This window comes from Coffea arabica, chromosome 2c (genome assembly GCF_036785885.1).
Source record: "Coffea arabica cultivar ET-39 chromosome 2c, Coffea Arabica ET-39 HiFi, whole genome shotgun sequence".
Lineage (NCBI taxonomy): Eukaryota > Viridiplantae > Streptophyta > Magnoliopsida > Gentianales > Rubiaceae > Coffea > Coffea arabica.
The window spans coordinates 3,466,454-3,484,929 of record NC_092312.1 but is presented as its reverse complement, the minus strand read 5'-3'; the positions used below and the strand labels follow the sequence as shown (position 1 = coordinate 3,484,929).

The following is an 18,476-nucleotide window of genomic DNA, read 5'->3' as shown; positions in this document are numbered from 1 at the left end:
ACCAATTGATGCGAACGTTGCTTTTATATGGTTATAGGGAGAACTTTTCAAAATGTTCAAATCTTATCACATATAGGAAATCATATATATGTAGAGCCAAGTATATAATTTTCAAATTTGGTATATTAAAAATGGAATTGAAAACAAAAAAAATTGATTGATAGGTGTATACAATTTAACTTTTAACGCAATAGTCAAAAAAATAGTCAAAAAAAAAAAACTAAAACTTCACAGTGAAAACAAAATAGTACATTGTCATTAATTTTGAATACCTTTTATCTTGTTAATTTTATAAACGCAATCATTGATTGGATTTAAATGGATAAATTTGACGGTTTAAGGTGTAAAGTATCCAAAATTAAGAGTTTAGAATGTAAAGTATCTAAAATTAAAATTTAAGGTGTAAATTAAAAAAGTGATATAAATTTAAGGATGCAAAATGGAATTAGCCTTATCAAATTAAGGTTGAATGCTCCTCCGATTTTGGTGATTGAGCTTGTGTAGCAATTTTTTTTTAAAAAAAAAAAAATCTAATTTTGCACATTCCGACTGTCTGCTAGTATTCACGTAAGAGGGTAAAATCCCTTTTTGCCGAGGAGTCCTTTTACTCCTTCACTATATGATTAGAATCCCTAACAAGAAAAGCCTGAAACATAATAATAAAACCCTAATAATAAAAATAATTCTCATCACTTTTCGCTCCTCAGCAAAAGTCTAATCTAAAGATTACATTAGATTGAAAGGGGGCTACACATTCCAGTTTATTATCTAGGCGGCCTAGATTAATCTTGTTTTCTTTTAGTTTTTTTCCAATCTCAATCATGGACGCCCAAAGAGCTTTGCTTGATGAACTCATGGGTGCAGGTTTATCTCCTTCCTTAATCTTTTTTAATGTTTGCTAGTGATGTTTTACCGAAATCTATAACTCAATGTTTTCATTAATTCAGATTTCTAGTGTAATTTTCGTCTCTCTGTCTTCTTCTCTAGTTTATTTCAGTGGATTTTAGCACTACTATATATTATTAGAAACCCTTAGCAGCCGGTTCCTGCCTCAATTGAAATTTGTGGGTACAAGGAATAAGCTTGGGCAAAACACTTATAATATGGTTTTTCCTATTGGCCGATCCTAATCCTAAAGCTTGTTTTTATGGGGATGTAGCGAAATACAGCGTTTTAACTGTAGTGCCTCTATATTGGGAATTGGGATGTTGTTAATTGGACACTTTAGCTGAGTAATTGTAGAATGCATTTGAATCTGTACCGCTCCGGTTTCCTTTTTTTTCTTTTTTTTTTCAACTGAAACGACTGCTGATTTTAATTTTTGTTGCTTCTGTAGCTCGTAATTTGACTGAAGAAGAGAGGAAGGGGTACAAGGAAATTACATGGGACAGTAAGGAAGTGTGCAGCTTCTATATGGTTCGCTTTTGCCCCCACGATTTGTTTGTCAACACAAGAAGTGATCTAGGTGCTTATACTATATCTGTCTGCCTCTTGATTTCTTGTTTTCTGCTTTAGATTGATATTAGAATTCGTTCTTAAGATGCAATGAAGGAACATATTCAGAAAAGGGAAATCTAATAATTTAGGACCATTAGCTATCATGTGGATATGGGGATACTTGCTGTGTTTTATGTAGTCAATGGATGGAATGCTTGAGCGCCCATAACTTTTGCTGATAGTTATTCATGTTGTGTTTTTATCAGGACCATGCCCTAAAATTCATGATCAAAAGTTGAAGGAAAGGTAATGTATGAGTATTCTTCAGAGCAAGTTTATCTCTCATATCAGTTCATTGCACAGAGGTTCTCTGTAAGCTTTGATTTTGCAAAAGTATAGAACTTTATTTTGTTGCTGTTTTTCAGGATGCCATCCTTGTATTTTAGTGGTTCTGTTCATTGTTTTTTATGTTGCTAACATGGTGTAAATACCCTCCATACTAATATATTTTGATTTATTTGTAAAAGAACCAGATAACTGGGAACTTAACATGTTTTAAACTCTCAAGAAATTATGCTTTGATTGCTTGAGATTTGGAGGAGTCAATCAGTTCATATTAGGGCACTGTGACTTGTTTTATGAGATCTTTCTTTGACAATCTTATGCTTAATGAATAAATCATGACTAGTGTTTTTACCTTTTGGCTTCAAATTGGCATGTAATAAAGCGATTACAGTGGAGAGATATTCACTTGAGCATGTCCATTTTCATCAAACACATATGGAAATTTTCTTAGGCAGTCGGCCAACCTATAAGTGGAGTTATAACTTGTGGTTTCCAACTATAAATACATCCCTAAAACATTTGAGATGTGTTGATACTATTAGAAGTTTGAACGTTTGATTGATCTTCTTGGATTCCCTTCTTGCCAATAATCACATTCACTTGTTAGCTGGCCTCCCTCTTCTTTTTCTTTCATCTACACTTTCCCTATATTTTGTATAATTGGTGATCCTATGCTACTAACTTGCACAATCAGAGGCTGGATGCAAGAATTAGATGCATGTACTTTTCTGCCCCTATTTTTCATGAACCCTGAAGAAGAAAATACTTGTGGGCTTAGTGCACTGTCTGCCAATATTTTCCTTTAATGGTAGTGATGAGAGTTTGTTATAATTTCTCTTTTAGCTTTGAGAAGTCTCCTAGGCACGACGCATATGTTCCAAAGTTTGAGGCTGAGCTGGCTCATTTCTGTGAGAAATTGGTAAGGGGTGATATACATTTAAATTCTGCTTACCCTTTCTATCCACTTCTTGATGTGTAAAGCCATATTTTGTTTCAGGTTATGGACTTAGATAGACGAGTTAGGCGTGGTCGAGAACGTCTTGCTCAAGAGATTGACGTTCCCCCTCCTCCTCCTATCCCAGCAGAAAAGTCTGAGCAATTAGCTGTTTTGGAGGAAAAAATAAAGAACCTACTGGAACAAGTGGAGTCTCTTGGTGAAGCTGGAAAGGTTGATGAAGCCGAAGCGCTAATGAGGAAGGTGTGGTTTAGGAACCTGATTTAATGAATTTGTAAAGTTTCACTTGAAAGCTATGGAAACTTATGCCAGATTAGTGTCACTTAACAGGTGGAAGTGCTCAATGCTGAGAAGACAGCTTTAACACAGCAACCTCAACAAGATAAAGTCTTGATGATGGCACAGGAGAAAAAGATGGCTCTGTGTGAGATATGTGGTTCTTTTCTAGTTGCAAATGATGCTGCTGAGAGAACTCAGTCGCATGTCACTGGAAAACAGCATATGGGATATGGTATGGTCCGAGATTATCTTGCAGAGTACAAGGTGATTCCCCACCATATTTTACATTTTAGGAAAATGTTCGAAGGAGATTTTACGTATAAAGCTCATCTGTTTTCTGATTAACAGGAAGCTAAGGAGAAGAAAAGAGAGGAAGAAAGACTAGCCCGGGAAAAAGAAGCAGAAGAAAGGAGGAAGCAAAGGGAGAAAGAGTATGAAAGCAGACATAGAAGAAGTGAGTCATCTGAGAGGGACAGGTATCGTGATCGAGATCACAATCGGGAACGAGATCGATACAGGGAGCGAGATGGTGACCGTGAAAGATCTCGAGAGGGGAATAGCAGAGAAACTCGAGAGGGGGGTAGAGGATCAGATTGGAAGTACAGCAGTTCCCGGAATGGAAGAGATAGAAGCAGGGAAAGATACCGCCAGCGTGACAGAAGCCGGTCACGTTCTCCTGTTAGATATGGTAACCGGAGATCATCCAGGAGTCCAGTCCGTCAATATTGAGGACATTGGATGGGTGTTTGAATTTTAAATGAGAAGAGGTAGTTTTTCCACCACTCACCAGTTTTCATGAATGTATACTTTTGGAGTCAAAGTTCTATGGTCATCATGGGTGAAACTCTTCTTTGTTCTTACAGCTTTATTGAGACTGTATCATCTCCCTATCATCGATATATTTAGAGAGAAAAGGTTGAGGTAGGTATGACTTCGTTGTTGTAACTATTCAATGATCTATCTAGACTTTGGTTGATCTAATTGATTTATCAATCATCTGTGATATGCCTACCAGAGTTCTGGTTCCTTCTTTTTTGGGATCACTCTGGGAATCTTTTCTCAAGTAGTTATAGAACAGATACTCTATATGTGCATGGATATTACTGCTGCTGAAGGAGTTAACAGTTTGATCAACTGTGAGGTAACAAGTAAATTTTGATTTTCTTAACCGTAAAATGACTTCCTAACTATCAATAGTTTGGGCTTTGTGTTTTCTTGTCTGCTCAGATGACCGATTGCAGATTCTTGTACTCCACTTACATTAGCTGCCAATGAGCTAATGAATAGGGATCTCCTTAGGTTTTCTCTGATAATTTATCTGATGATTTTGAAAAAAAGGTAAACTCATTCTTCCTTGATTAAGTGCCTTAATGTCTGTTCACTCAACGAGTTGAACTCTGCAGGCACTATGAAGATGAAAAGGCAGCTAACCAGACAACATAAAAGAAGAGAAGTTTAAAAGCAATCTGGTTATGGATAAGAACACATAATTTAGTCAAAGATATAAGAGCAAGTTGCGGATGACCCTTAATAGTCAATGGTAATCTTGATCTCGTCCTTCATATTAGCTTTTGAATTTGTCCACGGAAATTTGCTTGGGCGTTTTGGCTGTTTCAAACCAACTTAGCAACCATTTTTTGTTCAAATAAACCTGTCGCACACAAGACAAGGTCCAAGATATTTCTTTTTTGGCTTGGCAGAACCATTCATTGAATGTTTGGAAATGGATATATTGGTTCTTTGCATATTCAGACATGGTATGTTAACTTCCAGCTGCCTTAGTCTGTGCACTAGGATGGGAGTCTTCTCCCCTATGAAGAATCTAGCACTGAAGATTCTCGCTTGGAGGTCTTATTGCAGAAGTTCAATCTTAAGTTTGCAAAGGGGGTGTCGTCAATTGAAATATAGCGGATTCAATTTGCAAACTGTGAACATCTTTCCATGTATTTGTGCAAGGTGCAGTTTTTCAGGTTTTGATTCTGATGGGCTGGCTGCATCTGAAACGCAACTGTTATTGGTGTTCCAAAATTTTGAGGTAGCCATTTTTTTTTTCATCTGAAGTTGGTTAAAAATTGTGAAACAAGTGGAGAGCCCTCTTTTGGTGATCATTCAATTCCTAAAAGAACCATATGTTGGCACACAGGCGTCTTCTTTTGTGAGTCAAATCGTCAATTTTACTATACCAACTGGAGGGATTTTGAAGATCTATTACTTGGGTTGGTGATGGAAGCTTGAAGGTGATTGAACGCTATAGCTAATGCAGATTAGATAGGTTTTCAGTTTTGTTCTTTTTTCCTTCGCAAATAGAGTCCTACATTGCTAGACCTTTTTTCTATTGCTCTAGATGGTTTAGCCCCGTGTTTTTTCTGAAAAACATCGCCTATATTGATTGAACTTCAAATGTAAGAAGGCCGTATCTTACATGGTCTCCTATAAGTAATTTCATTTGCTCGTCTGATACCTCCTGGAAAAAAAAATCTGATCAATTAAGTTGTCCAAGGACAACATGTCAACTTAACTGGAATTTGATTTCAAAGGTCTACTAATCCGAGTTAATTTGCGGGGAACACAAGCTGTGCATATTGTACAGTAAGACTTGAAAGTCAGAACCATATGCTGCCAGAGCACATAATCCTCCCCTTCTGTATAAAATGCCCGGAGGCAGTGTTTAGTTCCCAAATCCTGCAAACCCTCATTGAGGTTGAGTATCTCTGAATCTCTCCAGATCCTGCAACCCTCGTTGAAGGTAATAACCATATGCTGCCAAAATACATATATACCCCCCCTCTCTTTTTCTAGCTAAAATGTCCTAAGGCAAGGTTTAGTTCCCAAATCTTGCAACCCTCATTTGAGGCAGGGTATCTCTGAATATCTCCAGAATGGTCCAAGAAAGGGTAACTTGTAAGCAAACATCTGGTATATCACCTTAAAAACTGCAATATTAATCCAAGCTCAGTCGCCGCATCTTGCATACAAGGTTCGCAGTAGGAAGATCTAGTTGATTCCCTGAGTCCGACGATTTGACAAGATCCTTAAGCTGCTCTCTTGGGGTTGATAGGCAAGTCTGAAAAGTAGCAAGTACTGGAGGAATTGGCATTGATAGAGCAGAAAGCACATTACTCAAGTACTCAATATCAGCAGCCAGCTGTTGTGCTCCACGATCAGTTACATACTGAATACCACGCAGTTGTTCCATGTAAAGAGTAGAAGCACCCTCTGCAACCTTTTATGATAAACAAAAGAAAGAATAACTAAACCACAGCCATGAGCAATAACCTTTTGCAGGTTTGAAAAGAAAACTGAAGCAAATTATTCATCCCACATTGGAGAAACTGTTAAGTTCTCCAATTGGAGTAACTAAAAGAAGAACAGCAACTCAATCAAAAGAACATGCTGTTAAGTTCTCAATATGTAAGGACTTCCAATTATTTTGTCCAATATGTGTAATCACAAGAGTTTCAGCCTTCTGCGGCACCAACACTTGTTTATTTACAAACCAGCCGAGCCCCACAAGCAAACCCGCCCCACTTTGCTGCAAGCATGTTAGATGGCTAAACCAGCATTTCTTTGAAGTATATCATTGTGACAGTAAACTGTAATATTTTGTAGTTACCTTGAACATCCATTCAGTTGCGAAAAACTGAGCCTCATCTGCATTAGTATCACTGCTGGAAATGCCCTCGGCAAGCGGTTCTAATTGCTGGGGTAAGGTGAGAAGATATTCGCCAACATTGGTTACATAAGACTGAGGATATGAACTAAAACTTGGGAGGGGGAAAGCACTAGGTTCATCCACTGAAGACCACACTGGCAGACGAGACAGATCATTAAACTGTTGCCGTACTTTTGATATAAGAACATCATAAACAAGCTCATTGACAGCATCTGCAAATGCTGTAACTCGTTGGGATGCAAGCGGAAGCGCATGAAACCGAGGATCTTTAGACTGCATGCAACACCAAATGTTGGTTATGACTAAAAGATCAGATCATGCATTTTCCTAGGCTATATCAGTATTCAAGGAGAAAATTTTCAGATAAACAATCAATAGGCACAATTAAATCAGAAATACAAGCAGTGGGTCAAGATTGACAACAATATTTTGAATTTTTTTTCTCAATGTTATCATTCAGAACAATTCACTGGACATATGCTAAGAGTGATATTAGTATTGAAGTTCACTGAAACCACTTATCTACTATATGCTCCAATTCCCCATCAATCACGACATCACGTCATATATTTTGTCCCATCCTGAATCCTGCTTGTTAAAGTTTAAAAAACATATATATTTTCCATGATCTTCAAACAAACATTTTTAAGTTGTTTTTACCTTTTACACTTTCTCCTAACTTTTTCCCAAACCACATTTACATTTATCCTCTTTCAAGTACCTGCTCCAATAGGTTGAAAAGCTTCCTAGCCTTCTCAGGGACATCAACAAGCCTCAAAGCTGCAATATCCAAAGCTGCTCTACCAATAGTAGATGGTTCCCCACTTCTGTCCTCATTGACCACATGGGAATGGTTTTTATCAAGACTAGAGCCAAAAACTGAAAGAGAGAGATTTGTGTTTAATCGAGCAAGAGTGGCTCTTAAAGAAGCCTCAAAGACCGATGATCTGCTAGACAAACAATCTGCAACTGTGAGAATCTGCAGTGTAGCTTGGACAAAGGACCATTCTTCCTCATTGGACAAAAAGTCAGCTTTACGCGCATGAGAAGTTCCATCCTTTCTGTCAGCTCCAAGATCCTTCTTTGAAGCCAAGCCATCAATTGCATCCACTCCACACACAGCTCTCAATGATTTTAGAATTTCTTGCAGGGCGGAGATGTATTGTAACAGTATGTCATCAAGTGCAAGAATAAGCTCATCTGCCTCAGAACCTCCTGTGAAGTTGATGCATCTTTCAACAGCTGCCTCAAGAAGTATAATCACTTGTGGAATAGACTCTTCCATTCTTCGGACGGTTTCACTGAGTTCAACTCCATGGACTCCAACAAAGCGACTAAAAGTTACTCCCCTGAGATCAAGTCCAGCAATCTCACCGGAGAGGATAACACGCTCCATTTGTCCATACCTAGCAGACAGGTCAATGAGTAGGCTGTCATCACAAAATATCAAGGCACAACAGTAAAGTGAAAACTGAGTGCAACAGCTTAGACAACCTCCCTCTCACTACTACCGCCAAAGCCATTTCCATGAGATAATGAGAAGAGAAGAAATATTGTCATGTTACATGAAATACACAGTTCTTAATCGACTTTGAGTAGATACCTCCCAACAAAAAAACCAACACATACTGCTAAAACTAAGATACCTAGCCAAGGTGTACTGCATCAAAAACCAGCAGTACAGCTCCTACAGAGAGAAGAAGAACCTATGTCCATCTGGACAACTAGCAAACAAGCATCATTGCATGAAATAGGAGTAAAACAGGAACACAACATGTCTACACAATATGGATTTACCTTTGTTTAAATGATTCATAAGGAAGGTAGATTGATTTCATTGTATCCAGCAAAACCTGAAGATCTGCATTTGAAAATAGGTGCTGAATGTTCCGAGCAAAGCTCCCCGTCGTATGGTGCAACTCAATCAATGCTTCCAAATGCTTAGTTTGAACTTTAACACCTTTTGGCAGATCTGTGGATAAGATATCTAAGACACCTGAAATTTTAAATATCAAGCTTCAGCATCATTTTTTTTCCCTTCCGTGCTTTTTAGCATAGATACAAGTTTGCAACATTACTAGTTGGAAAATGCCAGATTAAGAATGGAAAAAAGCCGAAAGACAATCTGCTGATGCAGGTATAGCTTTCATGAGCCCTCTAGATGATTGTGCTACTAGAGACTATTATATCACTTAAAATCTACTTGATTAGATTAGTTTTTATTTTTCTGCATGAGGCTTACAAAACAGTCAGCGTTGACTACTACCTTACAACCTGGAATGGAACAGATTTCAACAAAACAGTCTCTCTGCTAACAGATATAAACCTATACCAACCTGAAAGATGACTCATTCACTGAAATAATGTTATCAAACCTAGACCAAAAAGTCAAACACAGTTAAAAGCATCTTTAAGCCAACTAGCTGATAGGAGTTAACCTAACATTTTAAGTCAAAAATCATGTTTAGTGTTTCAGTCGTTCATACTCTGGTAGGCAGTGTCACCCGAAATTGACCTTTTTCATTCATGCATCTTTGCCTAGAATTTAAGACTTGTATATTTGCCCTTCCTAAACCCCACAAGTTACATGTAGAATCTGCCTTTTATCCTAAAAGTACATGACAGCATCAAAAGGCAAAGAAAGAAATTGTCCTGGAAGGTCAAATAATCAGATCCATTGTAAGTGTTGAAATGCCCCAAATAATACCCAAATAAACAGTCTCATCAATCATTCACCAACAAGTTGCCTAAGTGGCCTTCCTATTTTTTCTTGATTTCTTTTTTCTGGGAAGGGGTCACAAAAGGCACAACATTAAGCATACAGATAATAAATATGTGATTTCAGCATAATCCTTGATTTCAAAAATGCGCATACAGATATATGTGATTTCAGCTTAATCCTTGATTCAAAAATGCAGAGACGATGTAAAAGATTGCCTTTAGACAGTGCTTTTGTCTCAGGAACAACATCCCCAGTAGCAAGGTTGATACGAGATACAAAGCTTTGGCCAATGGCTGTCATGGTCTCAATCAGTAGCTTTGGTACCAGAGCCCTATAATCTTCTGGAAAAGCAAGGATACACCTGGAAAAGAAAGTCTAAATGTGGATATTTGAAGATTTCAAGGCCATTATAACAACAGAGAAGGAAAGTTTGATCCGATTGAATCAGGGAAGTTAAATTGCTTTTTAGGTGGAAAAAATTAATAGAGCTACAATCTATCTACTGTACTTCTAGCCTTCTATCAAAAAGAAAGTTTTTCTTGAAGAACATCTCCAAACATTAGATATGGAAACAAAATGTTCAGAAAGGCAACAACACAATCTGCCCATCGTAAAGTACACATGTTTAGTTCAAAAGTGGAACCTCATGCAGCTCCTGCCTTGCTGTAGCCAGAATTTTTTGAAAAGATTGTAATTTTTAAGTCACAGAGATAAAGTATCAACACCTTTAATTTTGCTAAACTTCTGAAATCTGCCCTGACAACGCGTTTCTCCAACCAGTATGTTACATTAATAGATTGCCATGAGGAAGTACATTTAGGTGATATATGGTAAAAGAACAAGGACATGAACCTTACCACTTCCACTCTTGTTCAAGATAAAGTAGCAATTCATCGTAGAAACTAGGCAACCAACTTGAGAATGAAAACCTTGTTGAACTTGATTGAGAATCGTGACCACTTGAGAACCTTTCTAACTCATTCTTCTCATTTGCAAGCTTACTAGCTTGCTGTCGCAGGTCATACTCCTCCCACAGCTTTTTTATGGATTTGAGGTGGACTTTCGTGTAGTGCATTTCTAAGGACTTGAACCTCCCAATTCTGATGAGGATACCCCGCATATCTTTTGCGACATCAATCTATAGCGAAAAAGATAAATTTCACAGTTCATTTCATCAAAGCATTGAGAAGCCAGCAAGATCACGATAAAGGAACAGAAATGGATCTGAAGAGACTCAAGAAAATAACAAGCGCCTAGGAAAAATTTTTGAAAGGAGATCACCTTCTGGCTTTAAAAATTACCTTGCGATTGGTCAATGCATCTGTTAGACGAGGTTGAACCATGGAGTCTAGTCTATCTTCTAAGACTTCAAGCTGCTTTCTAACATTGGCGAATTCAGCAACCTGAAAAATTTGCAGGATTATTAAAGAATGCAGTGGAACCTTCATAGCTAGGAGCCTCACTGAATAACTACCTCACCAACAGCAGATAAGCAGTGCCTCATATTAGCCAAAGTCTCAGCTGCACGCGGAAGATCACCACTAGCAAATACATCCTCCACTGTTGAGCTTAATTGAGTTAAACCAGCAGCATCCTGCTCATAATCCACAACGATTAAACAGCAGCATCAATCAAAACTGACAGATTAAAGACTTGAAAAATAAAATTATTCAACAGAACCGCAACCTGCAATGTTTCATATGCAGCTTCCATTCTTCGCTTGACGGTATCAACCTTGGCTAGTGTAGCGATAGACTCGGCTGATGATCCTTCCGCCTGTACACCAAATTAAATTACTAAAACACTTCCTAAAGCAGAGTCAATGGCTTCAGTAACAGCTCGAACTTTTGATCATTCGCTTGATTAATCACTCGACTTTCAATTAATTGCTTGATTAATAACTCGACATTTCAATTAGCCAATGCATTGCTATTCTTACAAATCTACTATCAAATCAGTTAATAGAAGTGGAAAAAATAAAGTGAAAAAATGGCCGAGTGGTGACCTTGATGAGTTTTTGGAGGATAGAAGCGACGGAGGAACGAAGGGAGAGAGCATCGTCACGGAGGCGGATGACGTCACGCGTAGCTCTGGGGACCCGGAGGAGGGCGGCGGAGCTCTGTTCTTCGAGGGAGGCGGCGATCTCCTCAGACACCATTTGGAGCTTCATCTCCAGATCCACCAAGTGTTTGTCTAAAGGGTCCTGAGGGTGGCGTGACTGGCAGACGCCGTTTATCCATCTTTTAGGGTCGAATTTCTCGTCAGAAAATGCACTCAGATCCACCATCATCTTTGCGGATCCCGGCGTCGATAATGAGGATTGCCCTCCGGTGGCTGTATTTCCCGGTTATTGGCTTCAGTCAGTCCGTTTTGTTAAACCCAGTTAACTGAAAACTGACGATTCAAAAAGGGTTCATTTTCACATTTGCTCCCTGAGGTTTAAAATAAGGGAAATTTGCTAAATTGGTCCCTAATATTTTCACAAAAAACTTTTTTAATCTGTAACATTTAAAATCAGCCAGAATACTTCTTAACATATAAATTATGAGTCAGTTTGATCCTAATACTCATATTTACTCTTTGTTCTGGCTAAAAATAACACATTGGCATAATTTTAAAGGCAAAATCGAAAACATTCGTTAATCCCAAGTTTCCCAAGCTCGGATTTGATTGAAATTTTGAAATAAATCCGCAGATACAGGCAGGGGCAAAGGCCTATGAAACTGAAATTTTCATAAGTTTTTCAGTTTGGACAGGTATTTTTAGAAATTTTTGTCAAAAAAAAATGCACTACATAAACATGCTTGGGTTGAAGATACAGTTGAAAATACATCAATCTGTGTCATAAAGGAATGGCTTTGTAGCTACGCTGGGGAACTTTCCGAATGATAGCCCAAATAAGGTCAAAGTACACAGGAAACTGAGCTATAACAAACAAGGTAACAGGCAAGCAAGTCACTGCATAAACGGGGAAGGCCGCGAACTTGAGCTTATCTTCAAGCACAAAAAAGTGGGCGGAGCAGAATGAGATGAGCATGGAAGCTATGGATACAAACAGCGAAGTTAAGCCCAACAGAAGCTTATTGGGCAAGCTAGTGCCAAAATCTTTTTCTTGGTACTTGGACGCGAGAATGGCTAGAAACATGACTAAGGAAATGACCGAAAAGCAAAGTGCAACGAGGGATGAAATGGCGAAGCAATCAAATGCCGGCTCGTTCACCAACGTCGGCGTAGCGATGTCTTGTTTAACACCGCTTGGAACGGTGGCTGATGTTGCAAAGGCAACCGTGGCTATGGGTGCTGCCACAACAGAGCATGATTGGGAGATGTTGGTCAGCCAGTGTCCCCTGCTATTCACGAGCTCTTTGTGAGTTTAAGTGAAGACATCCTTGGGGGTCCTTCCTTCCTTGTTAACGCGGATTTATCCTGAAATTTCAATCAGATCAGAATTTTCAGTCAGATCAAAGCTTGGAAAATTTGGGATTAACGAATGTTTTCGATTTTGTCCTTGAAATTATGTTGGTGTGCTATTTTTAACTGGAAAAAAGAGCAAATACGAACATTATGACCAAACAGACTCATAATTTATATGTTAGGAACTATTTTGGCTGATTTTAAATGTTAGAGACTAAAAAAATTTTTTGTGAAAATGTTAGGGACTAATTTGACAAAATTTTCTTAAAATAATTATACATGGCAGCATTTACTTTGCTAACATGCGCATTAGTCGTGATAAATATATCGAGTTCTAAGTATTTGGTTTGATAAAATGAATCGGTAAATATCGAAGGAGTTAGAAATTATTCAATTAATTCTCGATTTTTTTATAGACAAAATTTTAAAAAAATGTTTTTGACCCAATAAGATTTCTTCATGTTTAATAATCCAATTCAGCATTTAAATTTAATAGAATCAAATCTTAATATATTTAAATCATTTGATAATCAAAAATTGAACATTCAAATTAATTAAGTGAAACTGAATTTTCTAGATAAAATGTGCTCCAAAAATTAAGTGATAAATGAATTCTAGACAAAATATGCTCCCAAAATTAAGTGATAAACTATTCACTTATTACTGAATGTGATATGCACTTGAATGTATTAGATTTAATACTCAACAATTCAATAAGCTAATGAATTTAATAATTCAATAATTTAATAGATTTAGACTTTAAATTTTAAATTTTGTACTGTAATTTTATCAAACGAGTAGTAATATACACAATAAGGAAAATCCGCAGCCCATCTAACCCAGCCCATAATTCTGGGCTAAGCCCAGTAAAAGCCTATTGGATTCATCTGGTAAACTCTCCGTACTCAGAAGTTTATCCATCCTGCAGTCCTACTAGTAAACCAATCAGATAACATTTCAGGTCGTCTGAGAGAAAACCTTGATGATTTTTCCCCAGATCTACTGTTTTTTCCTTTCCTTCTTTCTTGCTCCCGGAGTTCGAGCAACTACCTAATCAGCTGCTAACTCAGATCATCAGATGGCTTCGTCACTAGCTCTTAAGAGGCTGGTCTCATCGAGCGGCCTTCTCAGCCGGTCTCTCAATCCCCTCATCCGTCCGGCTGCTTCCGCTGCGCCATCAAGTGTTTTCGACGTCGTCGGCCGCCGCTCCGATCGTCCTCTCGACCATCGCCGCGAATTATCCTCTTTTCCAGGTAATTTTTTTTTTCTTTACCAGATCTATAATCTGTCTCTTCTATGTATATAATTTGGGGAATTTTCATCCTAGCCTCTGATCTTCTCCTACTTATCGCCAATTGATATAGCGCAGCGGAAATGAAGTATGGGTCCCTTTCTATTTTTATTTAAATCGACGATTTTTCGACTGATCTTTTATTTTTAATTTTTTTTATAAAAATATTTTGTCTGGGTCTTTAATGCAGGTGTGTTCGATCCATTTTGGAGGAGGAGCGTGAGCCAATTCAGTGAGTACTCTTCGGTCGCATCCGGAGTCGGTCCTGGGTCTGAAGCTAAGGAGACCGGTGATGGTCTGAATCTGCGAGTGACGGGCAAAGAGGATGATGATGTCAGCCCGAAAGTTGATACAAGAAAAAATGTCTTTCGCCCCTTATCTCCTCATCTTCCTATATACCAGCCCCAGGTGAACTCGACGATGTCAATTTTAAACAGAATCTCCGGAGTTTATCTATCCGCATTAGTCCTGTCTTTTTATCTTGCTTCTATGAAGATGGGTTCGATTTGCTTCAGCTATGGGAGTTTCTACCAATTCTTCTTTTATTCATCGAAACTCAGCCTAATATCCGCCGAGATTGCTGCCTTGGCCCTTTTCTATCACGTGTATGCTGGAGTTCGTCATTTATTGATGGATGTTTCGGGAACCGTCTTCTTCCGAAGAAAACTGCACAAATGATTGCCTTTCAGGTTTCCCTCCAGTTTTCTGTCCGGGTGCGGTCTTGTAATAAATTTTTGGGTGTTTTCTCTCGCAATTGCCAAGGTTTATCCTTCAAATGAATATTGCTTTGTCAGTAACTTTTTCGTGCTGCCAATTTTGCTGAAGCTGCATAATTTCTCATACTAATTTACCTCTTCTCGGTCGATGGTTATTTATCAGTAATTTATGTAATGATGATGATGGAAAACAGATAGTAGGGTCGCTGAAGATGCATTTTGAGGAAGAAGATGGTATAAACATGTTTTTTTAATCGTCGGTCCAAAGCAATTCTATACATAACAAGTTGAAGTCAGATGTTGATTTGAGGGAGCGCATCACAGATGTAAGCAATTTCTTCATCACATTTGCAGGCCTCGCAGGTGTTGTCGTCTCTGTCAAATTGATACCTGGTCCAGCCTTTAGCTTTCTTGTGTTGCATGGTACAGCATTTTGGTCTCTCATTCAAAACGAGCGGATTTTTAACCCAAATCCTCCTTATAATCCTACGCAAACTCTCCCGACAATAGCCGATCCTTCCTTCGAGAATTCTTGATTTCTTCATTCCCCTGAGATAAGTTATGCCTTTTTGCTTCATGTCACCACCAAAAAAGATGAGAATAATTGCCATGGCGTAGGAAGCCGCCTCGTGTCCCGACTCCATAGCTTCTTTCAAGCATTCGATTGCAGAGTTTGGTTCCTCGCCCCCGAAAAAATCAACCTAAGCAATTGGATCGAATTTAAATCGTGAGTAATCTGGCTAATTACCAGAACTTGGCTGTATAAGGGACCATCTTTAAACTAATTTGTGGTCATCGTGAAACCAAAAACAAAAAAGGAAATCGTGTTGCAATGAGATGCAACACCCGAAAGAGTCAGTGTTTGGATTGCAATTTTCTGAAGTTGTCGTAGAAAAATATACAGTAACAATTTGATATGTACGAGGTAAAAAAGTGATTGAAAAACCCGTTCACGAAAAAGCATAAAGATTTTTTTGGTAGAAAATTCATTTCCAAACAAGGCCCAACTTTTCTATTCCTTCTTTTATGGCTATCTATTTTATTTATTCGCAAGATTTGGCAAGACTATCTAACGTACTCTAAACTTGCGTAGCGTCTTAAAAAGTGATAAAATCGGAGGAAATTTTAAGTGATCCGGCACTAATAAGTTCAAATCTCTTTGAGTGTTGAAGCGTGAAGAGATCAGACATTAACCAGCACGTTATGTGACCATAACAGCGTAGATTTTATCTGGAGTGTTTGGGATTTGAGCGCATCAACTACATGAAAGTTATCCTGTTTCTGAGGGAAACTTGAAGCATCAAAGGACTCGAAAAGATTAATATATATTGCATACCACTCCTTGTCTATACAAGGCCTCGGGATTCTTACTGCATTTACACTTGTTGAAGAACGCCGCAATTTGGCGACGGTGGTGCCATGCCACAACGGGGAACTTGTCGAGTGAGACCCGTTTATATACGTAGCTTTCCTCAGCAATTTGAGAAAACCCCTTGCAGCTGAAAACAATAAATATATATATATATATATATATATATATCTTCAACATCACAAAAAAGAAAGAAAGAAAATTGCTAAATCCTTGAATTGGAAAATTTCTATTTGTACGTGCCTTAATTTGGCTGTAAATAGATCAGTTGCTGAAGAAGAAGCAACGCGCGCAAGAACCTCAGTAACAAGCTCAGGAGGGAGGGAAATCATAGGCGAGTTCACCAGCATTCTGTTTCCTCTGTTCCTAATTCTTTTCATTGCTTTAGAACCAACTCCCGCCATTCTTCTTTTGCCTGCCCTGCTGCTGGAACTGCAGAAAACAGAGATCAAACTTCTGGCACTGGAATTTTTACCATTGATGGGGGCGTTCGTTCACTTTATAGTAATTGTTGGCCGTGTCCTTGTCCAAGTCTGTTTCGATGGCTTTCCTAATTGTTTGATGTTTCCTTAAAGCGTTTTGCGTGGTGTTGTTGATCCAGAGTCCAATTGTGTCGTGGTTTCCTTAGTCGGTTCAAAAACCAGAGTGCATAGATATTAGGAAATTGACTATAGCCTATAAAACACTACTATGTGATACTAGCCCGCTTCTCAATTGTAGCGAGATTGTGGTATCAAGCGAATTGCCTCCTGCGTGTCTTCGTTCCGCACTGCTGCTTTACGTTTTGTGGCTATATTTGTGGGTCGATTAATATATCCTACAGTTCCTTAGTTACAACTTACAAAACAGCGACTTTGGACGGTCATTTAGTGTAGTCGATTCAATGGGAAGTGGCAGAATGCGATATTGCCTCTTTTCAATTGTATGTATGGGGCTCATTGACTGTCAATTTTGAGCCACACCTCGACTTGAACTCAATTTTGATAGGGATAATTGCAGAAAACCTCTCCTGAGATTTCAAATATAGCACTCACCTCTCCTAATGTGAATTTGGGACCTATAACTGACATAAGATAGGGTGAATTTATTTCTATACCGTATGAGGTTAAGGTTGTTAATAACGAAATTTGGGCCAAAAAAATTAGGGTAATAAATAAGTTCAGAATAACTAATTAAACAAGATTAAGAGTTATTTCTTACCTAATTAGGCACTATAAGTGCACTTACAAAATGACACCAATTGATGCTACAACATAGCGCTATTTTGTGATTGACAGCGCTTGAGAAAACAATCCAACTCATATATTATCTACGCGGAAGAGACGTAGAAGTAAGAAAAATGGAGGGGAAAGAAACTTTCATACAAGACTCCCTAAGAGAATAAGTTTTGTTAGTTTTAGTTGAACTCACTTCATCTAAGCATTCATGAAGTGAAAAGAGAAAGAAAGCGAAAATCAAGGCAAATTTTAAGGACCTTTTTGTTAAAAAAATTGCGACAATTAGAAGACAGTTATCTCAACTTAATACACAATGTATTTGGAAGTTGGATGTACCTTTTGTATGTTTTAGAATCCCAGATTTCTAAACGTATTTCAAAATAGAAATTGGTTTATGCATGCTTCATCATGTCTAAATACTGCATTTGTTTTAGAATTATATATGATTTCGAGGACAAAATTTGGAACATTCTACCACATGCTTATCAATAATTGAAGGATGTAACAAGATATTTGGCTTTTGTGTATCTTGAAAAAGGCCTAAAACAAATAATAATAAAACAAATATGGAAGCAATAGGTCCTTTATATTTGGGTCAGCGTAATAATAAATTTACCAAATTTACCATTTAAATATAAAGCACGTGAGGAGTTCTCGACACATTCTGGTTAAATTTGGCTGGAAAAGTCGTCAGAGGACAAAAATTGACCACTTTTTAGATGCTAGAATTAAAACCACTTATCTTCATTTTGAGAGACTAAACTTTTACTTTAATGATATGTAATGGACAATTTGTGCAATTTTTTGACTATATATATATATATATATATATCAATCATTTGATTTGTTTGTCAATTTTGACTTATGGGGCTTCTAATAACTAAGGATATAAATGAGTCCAATCAATCAAAACACTCTAGTTTCATTGAATTTGCTTCACTAATAAGGTCACAATTCAACTTTGATTGTTATGAAAATTGTTTGATTATTTTTAACAAGTTTGAAATTTTATTTAAATTTGGCTTATTTGTTTATTAAACCGAGATTGAACGAATTTT

At 37.8% G+C, this 18,476-nt stretch overlaps 4 protein-coding genes across 7 annotated transcripts; 2 read left to right on the top strand and 2 right to left on the bottom strand.

Moving 5' to 3' along the window:
- The first annotated feature begins 604 nt into the window (after positions 1-604).
- Positions 605-5,461, top strand: LOC113725161 (uncharacterized). 4 transcript variants are annotated; one of them, XR_011837210.1, is made up of 10 exons: positions 605-864; positions 1,337-1,465; positions 1,704-1,743; positions 2,626-2,701; positions 2,780-2,980; positions 3,068-3,280; positions 3,365-3,783; positions 3,880-3,937; positions 4,032-5,051; positions 5,160-5,461. XR_011837210.1 is itself a non-coding variant. In XM_072073640.1 (8 exons), the coding sequence occupies exons 1-7, from the start codon at positions 822-824 to the stop codon at positions 3,743-3,745; spliced, it is 1,083 nt and encodes a 360-aa protein (XP_071929741.1). In that variant the 5' UTR covers positions 605-821; the 3' UTR covers positions 3,746-3,783; positions 3,880-3,997. The 4 variants fall into 4 exon arrangements, 2 of the variants coding, with proteins under 2 accessions (XP_071929741.1, XP_027103959.1); XR_011837204.1 differs by having other exon boundaries at positions 3,365-3,937; XM_072073640.1 differs by lacking the exons at positions 4,032-5,051; positions 5,160-5,461 and having other exon boundaries at positions 3,880-3,997.
- Positions 5,462-5,495: 34 nt separating this feature from the next.
- Positions 5,496-11,852, bottom strand: LOC113725160 (conserved oligomeric Golgi complex subunit 7). Its single transcript, XM_027248157.2, has 10 exons — positions 11,417-11,852; positions 11,098-11,187; positions 10,886-11,005; positions 10,713-10,814; positions 10,269-10,549; positions 9,627-9,772; positions 8,487-8,685; positions 7,411-8,095; positions 6,630-6,962; positions 5,496-6,239 (listed from the first exon to the last, which is right to left on the bottom strand). The coding sequence occupies exons 1-10, from the start codon at positions 11,699-11,701 to the stop codon at positions 5,958-5,960; spliced, it is 2,523 nt and encodes an 840-aa protein (XP_027103958.1). The 5' UTR covers positions 11,702-11,852; the 3' UTR covers positions 5,496-5,957.
- A 1,888-nt stretch (positions 11,853-13,740) lies between these two features.
- On the top strand, positions 13,741-14,962 carry LOC113725159 (uncharacterized). The gene is made up of 2 exons (XM_027248156.2): positions 13,741-14,078; positions 14,307-14,962. The coding sequence occupies exons 1-2, from the start codon at positions 13,904-13,906 to the stop codon at positions 14,792-14,794; spliced, it is 663 nt and encodes a 220-aa protein (XP_027103957.1). The 5' UTR covers positions 13,741-13,903; the 3' UTR covers positions 14,795-14,962.
- A 163-nt stretch (positions 14,963-15,125) lies between these two features.
- On the bottom strand, positions 15,126-16,605 carry LOC140023383 (uncharacterized). The gene is made up of 2 exons (XM_072073092.1): positions 16,501-16,605; positions 15,126-15,533 (listed from the first exon to the last, which is right to left on the bottom strand). Exons 1-2 carry the CDS (start codon positions 16,603-16,605, stop codon positions 15,126-15,128), a joined length of 513 nt encoding a protein of 170 aa, XP_071929193.1.
- Between the last annotated feature and the right edge of the window lie 1,871 nt (positions 16,606-18,476).